This window comes from Pituophis catenifer, unplaced genomic scaffold (assembly GCF_029215685.1).
Source record: "Pituophis catenifer annectens isolate HBS135680 unplaced genomic scaffold, rPitCat1.0.hap2 SCAF_7, whole genome shotgun sequence".
Classification (NCBI taxonomy): domain Eukaryota; kingdom Metazoa; phylum Chordata; class Lepidosauria; order Squamata; family Colubridae; genus Pituophis; species Pituophis catenifer.
This window is the reverse complement of record NW_027256887.1, coordinates 45,675,786-45,689,065: the sequence shown is the minus strand read 5'-3', so window position 1 is coordinate 45,689,065 and position 13,280 is coordinate 45,675,786. Positions and strand designations below refer to the sequence as shown.

Here is a 13,280-nt window from a genome sequence, read left to right as displayed (position 1 = left end):
AATTTTATGTATTTATAAAATATTCAAAATATTACAACAAATATGTAGCATATAATATAAATATACACAATCATATTTTGAAAAATATACAGAAAAGCATGGAAAAGAATTTATAATAAAGTAAATTGGGCTAAAATCTGACATTGAAAACTAAGCATGCTTAAATCCCATGAAATTGATTTGTCTCAAACCTAGCTATACATAAAACAGAAATAAAAGCGATTATTGCTGCCTATACTATCAGCTACTGCCTTTAACAGATTCCATGCTGGTATACAGGAAAAGAAGCTGAAGACAAAAAAAAGAAAAAAGAAATATGATTCACTATGCCTTTCTTTCTTTCACAGTTCTATTTCCATTATATCTATATGCTACTTTATTCACGGCCCTTGTTCACTAATTCTATCCAACACCAACTTTTGCAGTCTTCCCCTTAGTGTCAGCATATTCATTTTCTTAGATATTTATTTAGTAATTTGACCTCAATATTTTTCTCCAGATGACCAAATAATCTCACCTATTTTTGCACTAGTCACTCACTGTTGTATTCAATCTGTGTTTATTTAGCACCTTTTCATTCTTCACAGTATTTCTGCTTCTTTTGCTACTTAGTTCCTACACAATCAAATTGTACTGTAATTAACATTTTTACATTGATATTTTACATGTGTAAGAATATGGCCAAAGCTATTAGCCTATCTGCACACAGACACATGCCTTCCTAGAAGATGAGAAGTGGCGCGGATTGTTTTCAAAAGAGACATGGCACCAGCCAAGTGTTACAGCAGAAATAACAGAATGGCTTAGTTGTGGTGGTTTGAGGTTTAATCAAAGAATGAAAGAAATTGAGAAGAGAAAAAATAAAACAAATTAAATTCAAATCAGAAAATTTGGAAGAGAAAGTGGGATAAGGTGCCTGTCAGGTGCAAAAGACCAAGTCTATACATGAAGGTCTAATTAAACTGACATTACTGAATAGCTTATGCACAGGAATCTTTTCAACCAAGGTTTATCATCTATATGGAGTTAGAGAAGGGTCAATGGAATTCAAGGGGAGGGTTGGACTTAATCCACTTCTAGCTACCTAGGTATTCTAGGCTGATCCCTCTTTTAACTCCGCCTCCAGGTTTTGCCACTTCTTCCACTACAGTGCCTGCAGTAAAGATAAAATGGTGGTGAAGTCCTCATTGAAACCAAGTGCAGGAGAAAAATGAGGAACATGTATCTATATGAAAAGAAACCAGCCAAAAACTTTCTAGAATGAACTCCAAATCAGCTAAACAACTTACATAACCGTCTACATTGAAGCTATATACTGTGCCTGCTGCACGATTTCTTAATCTTTGGACTGAATTTAACTCTGATTTAGAATTTCACAGTCATACTCAGATTACCTATTGGAGTCTTGATACTTAGACTTATGACGCTGCTACTGTCTCATATCTTGGAGCTCAGAAAAATGTAAAGCCAGATTTACAGTAAAGCAAGTGCAGCCATAAGAAGAGGCCCTGATTTAGTTTGTTTCCTGCTAGAGCACAGTTAGGCTATGCACTATAGAGAAAAGTGAGAAATGAATACGTATTTTGAAAGTAGGCTAAAAGTTCAAGATACGTCAGATGTCAAGTTGACAGGCAACTTGGAGCATCAGAACAAACCACAACTGCCAATATACTGTGTGATAAGAGTGCAATAGGTCAAATTGCTGGTAAACCTCACCATAACACTAGTCAGTAACAAGATAGAAGAGGATTTGAAAATGAATTTTCCATCTTGTTGTGTCCGGCGCACTGCCTGATGACGGGAGCACGCATCCTGATTGGTTGCAGCAAGTGCGGGAGTTTTCGCGCTTGCAGATTGGTTAGTCATTTTGACAGTCGGGTATAAAAGGCTGTCATTTTCTTCAGCTGTTCTGTTCAGTCAGTTCTAGTGTTCCTGCATTAAATAAATGAAGTTAGATGTTCCGAGTTGCCTCGTTATTGCTACCTTCAGTATTTAATACATCTATACATATAATGTGTTAGCAGTCAAGACACACATAAGGAATTGAGGTAGGAAAGAAATACTTCTAGTGAGATAATCTGAAATTAACCAGAGGTGGAAGGATTCATTGATGGTAGGAAGAAACTTGATGTGCAGTTGACTTATGTGTTCACCCAGGAAAGTAGGATCCTGTTCTAAGTAGAATGTAGTATGCAAATATCTGAAACATATAAAATCACGGCAATGGTAGGAAAGTTTAAGCTGAAGTAGAATTGTTGCTCTTTTGAATTGTTTGTTTGTTTGTTTGTTTATAATTTGCCAGAGTTTCAGAATAGCAGGCAGAAGCAACATCTTAATTCAAAGTCTGAGAACTTATGAACAGAAAAACTTGTGAGAAAAGAAAGGAAATCTTTGCATAATTCACCCAGGAGCCATGACACTATAGGAGAGCGGATCAGAGTTCCTGAAGATACTACTATGTCAGGCCAGGGCCCCTGCCAAATGATTCTATAGGTCTAGAAGGTTAATAGAGCTCTGTAAACTCATAGTCTGTAAATCACAAAGGTCTGAAATAAAGCATTTCTCCTAGAAAGGAAAAATAAAGGATAATATGTCAAATACATACATTATTTAAAAAATACACATGTACTAACTTAAACTGCTAACTTGACTGAATAGAAGCAGAAGATTAGTGTCTTAGTATTCCTGTCATTTGCATCCATTGGATAATTTTAATTCTTCTCTAACAACTCTACTAATGTCCCACTCCTATCCTTTTTTGGTCCAATTTATAACCTCAAAAAACAATATCTACTGATAGATAAAGGTGGATAATATATGTAAATGCATCTAGTGAAAAACAGGACATGTATTTGTTTGGTAAATTTCATGAAATTATATATCTGTAAGAATGTTAACACTTGTGAGTTATGCTACTTCTACTAAAAATAACAACCCACTAGATTACATATCCTGAATGAAACTTTAGATTTACATGTATATAGAAAGTATTAGTGGCAGAGAACATTTTAAATCAACCTGACTAATTGTCCATTAGGTTTGAAAGTAGCAGAAGTGACCTGAAGCAACATATCTGCCATATTATTTTTTAAAACAATGTAAAACGCACCATTCATGGACTTTTCTCAAATGGCCATCTGTCATCAACTTATCTCTCCTCAATTCTAATTCTGAAATTTCATTGGATCTTCATCTTAGCCAGATTGAATGCACACCCTCCACAGCCTTATGGGCACAATATAAAACCTTCCTCAGCAGCATTTATTCCCCTGTGAAGGCAGCTATATGGGATCCCTAAACCAGACACTCCTTTGTTGCTCTCTTTACAGGAATTTCAGAAGACATAGATCTTTCCCGTTGTAAAGAACAAGTCTGGAAGAGAACAAAATGCTTATCTGCCGCTTCTTCTACCTATCCAAAACTTCAATAGTTTTTCTAGATTTGGGGCCACCATTTGTTCTATCTATCTTACCTACAAATTGAAGATTAGTACAAATTGGCACCCCCAAGTAACTATGTCTGCAATGGAATTTCACTTGAAAGTTTCATCTCTATTAGCCAATGCCACTTATCTGTTGTGTGATTTCTGAATTTTACAAAAATGTACATAGGTAATTCAGATATGTGAGCAAATGAATAACATCCTTTATGTATTCCTCTATCTCCTAAATCACAATGGTTGATGGAGAACAGGGCAATAACACATAATAGTTGAAGATATTACTGATGAAAGTACTTACACAGAGAAAATATGTCAGACTACTAGAGGCTGGAGATGAGTCATTTTGTGTCCCATGGCACAAGCTATATGGCTACTCATTTGTGACTGCTAAAGGTGTAAACCAAAACATTAAAACAAAAAGCTAGGAAGATACTAAGGGCCGCACACAAGATTGGTTCCCATAACTTGTTTCTATAAAAACACAGGTGGTAATATTTGAAAAAAGGATATATGGTGGCACTAAAATCTTGAGTATGGCATAAAAGTTTTATTGTTACCCTACCTGGTACAGGAAACAAAGGAATGGAAGATATTTACAGGCAGAGCATAGTGTAACATACCAGCTATGCAATCATTTTCTACAGCAAAGGTACATAATCAGAAAAACCAGACCCACATGTCACCTGTTAAAACACCAAAAATTAATACCACATTTTAAAGGGTTAGAAAGGAAAAATTGTTATGGAAACTGAAAAGAGAATGTAGACCATTATAGTTAACACTAAACATATATGAAATAAATTTTCATTTTCATCCTTGATCCATGGTACTTGTTGAAGGATATCCTCACCACGCCAAGAATAACTTAGAAAAATACTCCCCTTCGCTGCAGTATAATGATATCACTGGTGGGCTATCAGACTAACTACTGTCAATCTCTTTGCCTATCATGAAATAAAGCAGCAGTAGCTGCCATTCTTACTATTTGCAACCACTGCAGATGTGGAAGGAATCTTTCCCCAATTTACAGGACAGCATGAAAATATTCTATACAAAAACAGGAGGGTTTATGTGACAATGCACAGGTATTGTTTTGTATAAGGGACTATAGATACACAGTGACATTTCCTTTTTAAACAAAACAAAACACCGAATGAGATATTAGTCTGGAGACTCTTTTTATATTGGGGTCTGCACCCACAAGCATGGAGTCCACAATTGAACTGTGAATACAGAAAGGATGTGCCCTTCTCAATCTATACATTTCACGCAGGGGTAGGTTCTACTTACCTTTACTACCGGTCTGTATCATGCCTGTGCGTGTGCGCTCACTTTGCTTGTGCGTGTGCATTCTTCTGTGCATGCGCAGAAGCTTCTGTGCATGCGCAGATCACTTCTGATGACGTCGGGGTCAATGGGCAGAGCCTCCCACCGGTTTTACTACCGGTTCTATAGAAATAGCAACCCACCACTGATTTCACCTTTTTCTAAAAATTCTCACATAAAACTCTCATCCAAACCATAGTTTAGAGAAAATTATCTCAAAAATTCTTAAAGTTCTACCTGACCTAAAGTAATAATCCTTAGATACCAGGTTTTAGAGCTATAGTCATTATTCCCCATCAGAATCTGACATCCAGAAGTCATAATAGTTTCTGCTCAAGAAGAGATGTTATTAAGTTAACAAAAAGGCAATCACTAGCAGCCTTACATGAAAGTGTTACTTTCCTAAATCAAGGCTGAGCGCTCAAACACTGAAGAATAAAAGAACTCTAATGAAGACTGTCTTTGGTTCAAATACTTTCAAAAGATTTGGTCAGTTTTTACTTTAAGCACTTAACCCACTGGAAGTAGCTAAAGCATTTCCAGAATACTCTCAAGAGACCACAGACACTCTAAGCAATATGTGGTTTTAGTCATTCATCAAAGCTACACAGATTTCAGATTAAGCTTTCAACCTTCACTTTGTTCACATGTCTGAATTTTCAGAACAGATACTTTTTTTATCTAATTATACTTAAATACTTAAATAAAATATAAGCGCACTTTTATTCTTTCATATTTTGGGAGTATTCCGTTCACGATGGGGTAGTGAAGGAATCACACACATGCTTCGTTAACTTGAAAAAAACCTGGTTGGCTGTGTTTCGTACACACAAAATAATTGTATATGCAGACAGTAATACATAGGACTACTAAAGAGCAAGAAAGCCATAAAAGATGATTTGACAAGTACAGTATTAGCACTAGTCAAATTTTAAATAAATACTTTATGACAAGTATTATAACAAATACTGATATAAAACATTCTAGCTAGTATATTGTTATTCAACTTCACATTTATTTATTTAGAATAAATTTTGCCCTGCCAGCTTTCACTACTGCACATGCCAATTTTCAAAAAGTTCCATATGCATACTGCAAATAATAAAATTTTATGATAATCTACTGATTTTCAACATATAAATATAGAACATTTCCATTAAGTAATAATTTTATCATTAATTTACTGAGACGACTATTGTTTCCAAAGTTTCCTTTTAACACTACCTAAATATCTTATTGGTTCAAAATTCAGAAGTGAATTACATTGTTTCATTTTTGCTTACAGAGAAGTGTTATGGATGGTTTGGAAACTTAAATAATTAAAATTCCTATTTTCAAAGCACATTACTTTCATAAGATGTTACTCAATTTGGAAAAAAAAAGAAAAAATATATTATTCTCAGATAAATAATTTTTATTTTAACCTCATTGAAATTATCATGCCACATAGGCAGAGAAATTAGTCTGGAACTGTAGACCTCATCACTGTTTCTTACATACTTATTTAAGAAAATAGGAGGACTCAAGAAAAAATACTGATGAAATACAAATGACTGGTGGAGGGGAGAATCTATATCCAAAAAGTATCATTACTGCAATTTCCAGACCAGAAATAATTTGCTAACTCTTGCTTGCCATTTGTAGTCATGAAGAAAGTTTACTTTTTTCCCAAGCTGGTGCCGTTGATTTGTTTAAGATAACAAGTAAATATCAAATATCTAGACTACACTAGGTTGGAGGAGCTTGCTTTAAGAAGTTGTTCAAAGTCCCATTTTTAAGCCTATGCTTTAAAACTTTGAAATGACACTTTGAATTCATATTTGAATATTTATTACAAGAGAAGCATTTTGAACTCTGTAAGTTGTAATGAAGTTCAAGAAGTCATCTTAAGGCTAGTAAAATATGTTTTGACTGATAGTACTAGATAGTAATTTAAGTGCAGAATCTTTGCACCAAATATATATACTGTATAACAAAAGACATTTCTATTGTAGTTTGGTATTAAAAGCAAGAATCAGAAATCCTAACAGTCAATTTCAAACCATGCCCTAAATAAAAATGTATTTATATAATTGTTATGCAGAAAATCTACAATGCAAAGTGCCTTGAAAAACACATTAATAAAACTTAATGCTAAAGTGATGCAATTACAGTAGTTACAATTTCTAGGTAGTATGCCTGAGAATCACAGTCCCAAAACAGCTGGAAGACCGTGGGGAAAGATTGTCTAGAGAATACACTGAAAGATTACATTTAATTGAATCATAAAAAATTAAACAGTTGCAATTATTCTACTAGTCTTCCAATATTTTCAGTTATCTAAAGTTGTAAATATAAGTTTCTTTCTGCAAATTACAAACATGTTTTCTTTTTAACTTTCTGACATTGCTAGATTTTTCTGTCTAAGATTCATAATTTTATGATAAATTACACAGAATATATATATGGCAAAGCAGTAAACCACATCAGTGGTAGGTTTCAAAATTTTTTACTACCGGTTCTGTGGGCGTGGCTTGGTGGACGTGGTGTGGCTTGGTGGGTGTGGCTTGGTGCACATGGCAAGGGAAGGATACTGCAAAATCCCCATTTCCTCCCAAATGGGACTTGGGAGGCAGAGAATAGATGGGGATAGGGCCAGTCAGAATTTTTACTACCAGTTCTCCGAACTACTCAAAATTTCCACTACCAGTTCTCCAGAACTGGTCAGAACCTGCTGAAACCCACCTCTGCACCACATCTTATAAAATGTTTAAACTGTCCATTTGCAACATTTCCAGTCAGAGTAATGCCTGTTACACCATTACTCATAAGTCAAGAATGATAGTACTTGGCAGATACGTGCTTTAAAGAAGGACACTCTGAATTCCAGAACTAAAACCCCCTAGAGGACTGAACATTAGAAAATACTTGTGATCATGTAAGTCTGCTAAATAATAAGATTCCTAGATCTTGGCCCCATACGTTCCAAAACAAGTGAAGATCTAAACATTATACTTTGGCTTTCTTCAACCTAAAACAATAGTAATCCATTTTATTCTTCTTGAAAAGCTCAGTTTTAACTGGAAAAACTTACCTAATTTTGGCAAGGAATAGGGTACTTTGAAGTAATCTTCATAGAACTCAATTAATCTCCGTGTAATGTTTAGAGCATAGTCCCCAGAACCTCTTCTAATGGCATCAGGTCTTGCATACAATCGTACCTGTTGAAAACAAAAGAAAACAAAATAAAAGCCTGCTCATTATATTTTCAGGAATGCTGAAATAATCAAAGCATTGGTTGTATATGTATATGTACACTGCGTGTGTGTGTGTGTGTGTGTGTGTGTGTGTGTGTGTGTGTGTGTGTTTTGTTATAATTCTATCATATCAGGATATATTATTTAATTGTAATAATACATTTTCACAATTAAATATAAACAATGTTAAAACTGCCCACTATAAGAACTGTAATAATATATTATATGCTGTAATATAATATATCCTGCCAATTACACAGATTTTGTTTTATGAAATATGAATATTGCTTACAGTATTTTTTTGAAAGGCACCAATTTTTAGCATAATAGATTTTTGTCCTCTGAAAGGAAGTCGAAGTAGCTTAATAGGAGAGAGGATCATGGTAAATTAAAAGCTATCAAGCTTTTAACGTGCACAAGCAGGCATGTTAACATTTGCTGTCTCCTTCATCAATTTCCTTTTTATTATTCATTCGTTTTTTTAAAAAAACATATAGGATAGGGAATTTAGTAGACACCAAGGGATAAATCTGGGTACAAACTGGTGACTATTGGTTCCATTATGACTACTTTTAGTCTAAAATATCATTATTTCACACATTTATTGTTAGAAAAAGAAAAATGGGCTGGAAAATTTTCAACAGAAAATTTACCAGTATCAAAAATTTCCTTGGAAAAATTCAGATTAAGTTGGCACTTTCAAAGCTTTATAAGGTGTTTTTTTACTGTTGTTCAATATTCTTTTCAATTTTCTGACAAAATGTTTTTCTTATGCATCAAAGCTTTTTATACAAATGTACTGTTCAAATCTCTTAAATAAACTAGTTTTAATTTTTTCACATTAAATACTATAACAATTTACAAACTATACTGTAGATATTGAAATGAATATGCTAATTTGAAACTCTCACCTGCACAGGAATGTTTTCCAGTCTAATTTACATCTCTGAACAGAAATACATTGGAAGGGCTATTTGATCAGGTCAAAGGCCTTTGTGAGTCAGTTCACAATCAACAACCAGGTGTCTACATTATAAGCAAGATAAGAAGGCAGTAGCTTTCTTGGACTGTTAACAATGGCAGCACCAGGAGTGTTAGAAATGCTGCCTTTGATTTAAGGGATGGGCACTATCACAAACTAGAATTAATATTAATAGTTCCATTCTCTATGAATTTATCTAATCAACTGAACACAGGAGAATTAACACCATATCTGATGCAGTGAATTTCAGTTTTACCATGTATTGAATAAAAAGAATGTTACTTCTTGTTGGTTCTGAATCTCTATGCATTTAGCTTCAAGGGATAGTCACAAATTCTAATTCTGTGACAGAGGGAGGTGATTTTTCATAGCATGCATAATTTTAAATATCTTTACAATGTTCACACATTGCCCCATTTTTTCCCAAGAAAGAAATGCTAAAATATTTCTTCATAAGGGAACTGCTCTTCTCCCCTACTAATTTTACTTGCCCTTTCTAGCTTTCTAATATTATTTCTTAATGATATTAGAAAATGGAGAAACTGCAGACATCCAGACTCTCATTAGGCAGCATCAATGCATTTTCTGTCTCTGTAGTGGTTGTCCTAGATTTTTGCAGCCCAGGTATACGAATTTAAAACAAACCACAGCAAAAAAGTATATAAGGTCATTTTTTATATCAGCATTATAATCTATTTGCTAATTATTCCAAGCAAGAATACGTGGGATTTTTTATATTGGCTTTTTACTTGGCTGATATTTTATAGCATTATCTTCCATTATTCCTTATCCCTTTCCTGAACCACTGCCAACTCAAATCCTATTTGTTTGAGAATTAAAGGATAATCAATGTGTATACAGCCAATGTGAGTGACAGCCAAAAGTCAAAAAGCAGAATATGGATTCATACTTTGTTCTTTAAAATCTGTATTATTGAATGCCAAAGTGTCTGTTAAAAGTGCCACAAATCAGGTCCAAAATCATTGTTGCACTATGTCAATGCCTACTGCCACCCCCTTTGCTACAACTTCCTTGACTCTACTGGAAGCCAAGGAACACGAGATTTTGGGCTACATGCCTACCAAACTCTGCTATCCTCTGTTATCCGATACCCACAAGTCACAACTGCATAGATAATGGATTTGGAGGGGAGGGGCTGAAACCAATTGCTATGTTTTGTGTAATTTACTTGTGAGCAACCATTCCTGATCAAACCAATCTGGTTTAATTAATAATTCTGGTGTCAGCGTTCCAGAAAACCCCCGACTCCCAGTAAAGACGCGGAAGCAGGCATTTTCCAAAGTTCTCTTTACTAGAAATAGGTAAACTGGCACATCTGGGAAATCTCGAATCTGAAAACCCCGGGCTTTCCTTCAGTAATTCAAAGCTCCCAACACTACCCCCTTTCTCCTCAATCGATCACATGCTCCAATCATCGTCCGTTCCACCTCAAGCCAGCCCCTGACCACTCCTCCTCCAGATGCTGGCTCACCCTGACCTTGACTGATAGGAAGAACGCTATTATGTCTACTAACTCCCCTCTCCTAAATCCCCCCTCCTACTTTCCCACACATGAGGAGGTGGCAGCATTGAAGCTTCCGGCCTAATATGGCTTCCAAGGCTGACATACAGACTCAAATTCAGTTCTATTCTCAGCTGCACAATTTCAAAATTTTTGTTCAAGACATTATTGCCGATACATGCTGCATAATTGAGAAAGCCAAACAATACCAAATACTTTATTGACTACAGAACGACTGTTATGTCAAGCTGTGAAATATCATTACTGTAATAGAAATCCCAGAACGTTCTATTGCTCTCCTGTGTCAAGCATTTGAGGTGAAGAAGGTCAAGAGACAGGCATTCCAAGTATTCCAGGAATGGTCTTTATTGCAATAAGGTAATAACAGAATCTTGAAAGCCTATACAAGTTTTTCTCTGCCCCATCTTGGACTAAACAAAGTCAGTCAGGTTACTTTGAGTTTCTTCCTCATGCTTTCTTCTTTTTCAGAACTGTATCATTTTTTTTGACAGTCTCCCCTTAATGGTTTGCTCATTCTTTCACTATTCTGAAGGTTAGATCTATATTTCTTTACATCATGAGAATTGTCTACTCACGATAGGGAGCTGCAGTCCAGATGGAATATAGAAAAACAAACCAACTCCAAATTATCAAAAGGGTGAGACAAGGCTGCATATTATTTATTTATTTATTTATTTATTTATTTATTTATTTATTTATTTATTTATTTATTATGTCTTATACATGGAACATACAATGAGAGAGATTGTATGGATTATATGGATTGTATGGATTAGAAGAATAGCAAAATGAAGCCACTGTATATTTCAATGACTACAAAAAAACACTTTGGATTGTACCAAACATGTCAAGTTGTACAATGTCTTTAGGAAAACGATAATCCCAAAACATCTTGTCTCAAATGAAATTTATATACAGAAAACCATAGTCATGGTGAAACATGGTGAAATAGACTGACTCCAAGTTAGCAAATGAATGAGACAAAGTTCTTTATTTCTTATCCTATTCAGTCTGTATGTTCAATATATACTAATGGAAACTAGGTTGGAAGATGAGGAGCATGGTTTTAAAATTGGAGAAAGAAGCATCAATAAACTGTACTATGCTGATGATACTACTACAATAGCCAAAACTCGAAGGCTTTCCAAGCTCAGTAATGAAAATCAGCACCACAGGAAAGAAATTAGACAATGATTAAATAGAAAAAAAAGATCCAAACAATAACAAAACAATAACCTACCAACCTTGGAATACACAGTGAAGATTTTGATAAATTGTAGATAGTTATTTTTTGCCAAAATATAAAAAGTCACAGTAATAAATAGCATAAAAACAAAAAATACTATTCTTGGGTGAAGGGAGGCTAAAAATGGTTCCTTCAGCAATGGAGTAATTGGGACAAATCTCTGGTCCCCTGTGAGCACCAGGCCTGGCAGCATAACCAGGACTTGGGGGTTTTATGAAAAATAAGAAGGGATGGGAGTAATCTAATTTCAAGAGGAAGACTGTGCCATAAAGTGGGGACCACTGCAAAGAAAGCTAATCTCCCAGGACCCACCAGACATAGCAAATATCTGCAGCAGGCCTTCTCTATGAGATTTGATAGGGCAGTCTGATGTAATGAGAGAGAGACAATCCCATGCCATGGGGCTTTCAAAGTTAAAAGCAACACCTTGAAGTTAACTGATCCAGAAGTTAACTGGCAGATATACAACCTGTAGAGTGCAGATGTGTAACATGCATTGCCCTAACAGAACACATAACTGCCCATGCCAACTCATTCTATACTAGCTAAAGTTTCTAGATATTGTTCGGGGGCAGCCCCATTCAGGGCACATTGCAGTAATCCAATCCCCAGGTGATGAGGATATGAATGACTGTGAGCAAAGTTGGCTGATCCAGGAACAGGCACAGCTGGCATACTAGATGAAGCTATGCAAATCCTCTCCTAGTCATGACTTCCACCTGCTCATCAAGCAGGAGTTGTCAGTCTAAGAGGGTCTCCAGATTGCCCACTGGGCATGTTGGGGTAGTGCAACCTCATCTAGCATCAAAAATGCATGGTCCTGAAATCAGAGGGCCCTGAAAATCAAAGTCACCCACTCTTGCCAGGGTGCAACTGAAGCCTGTTGTTCCCCATCAGACCTTCACAGCCACCAGATATTGAGATAAATTGTTCATGACTTAATTTACCAGAGGTGGATTAGTGGAAGTAGTGGGCTGTTCTGTCCCCGCACCCCCACAGATGGCCCGGAGTTAATAAGCCACACGACAAAACTCTTTGAAGATAAAGCTGGCAGCAACCCAGTGGCTAGCTGCCAATTTACTCACACAAAACAAAGATTAGACTGCAAGCATTCTGATAAAACAGGCAGAGTTGCAACAATACAAGGATTAATCCAAATGCAGTCCGATAAAGCAGGCAAAGTCCAGTAACACAGAGATCATGGAGTATTTCCAGTTTTTGCTCATCACAAACTGAACTGGCCACCACACCCACATTTATACCCTGTGGGGTGTGGTCCAGTGACTCAGCTAATCTCTGGCATGCCTTCCCCTCTGCTGTGCATGCTTCTCCCTGCGCCTCTGTCAAGGGTCCAGCCAGCACTTATCTTCCTCGTCGCTGTCCACCTGTGGCTGCCGGGACATGCTTGGCTCTGAGCCTATCGTTTGGCCTTCGGTGTCCTCCGGAGGCATTGCCAGAGAGGAGGGTCCTGGAGAGGGAGGCCTTGCCAACTCCTCTCCCTCACT

At 36.1% G+C, this 13,280-nt stretch overlaps 1 protein-coding gene across 1 annotated transcript in view; it reads right to left on the bottom strand.

Annotated features, from left to right (window-relative positions):
• The window catches only part of TRHDE (thyrotropin releasing hormone degrading enzyme), a 297,113-nt gene that overhangs the window by 204,902 nt on the left and 78,931 nt on the right, over positions 1–13,280 (bottom strand). The window contains exon 3 of the mRNA XM_070947338.1: positions 7,842–7,968. Within this exon, the coding sequence (XP_070803439.1) occupies positions 7,842–7,968 (127 nt within the window). The remainder of the gene's footprint in view (positions 1–7,841; positions 7,969–13,280) is intronic.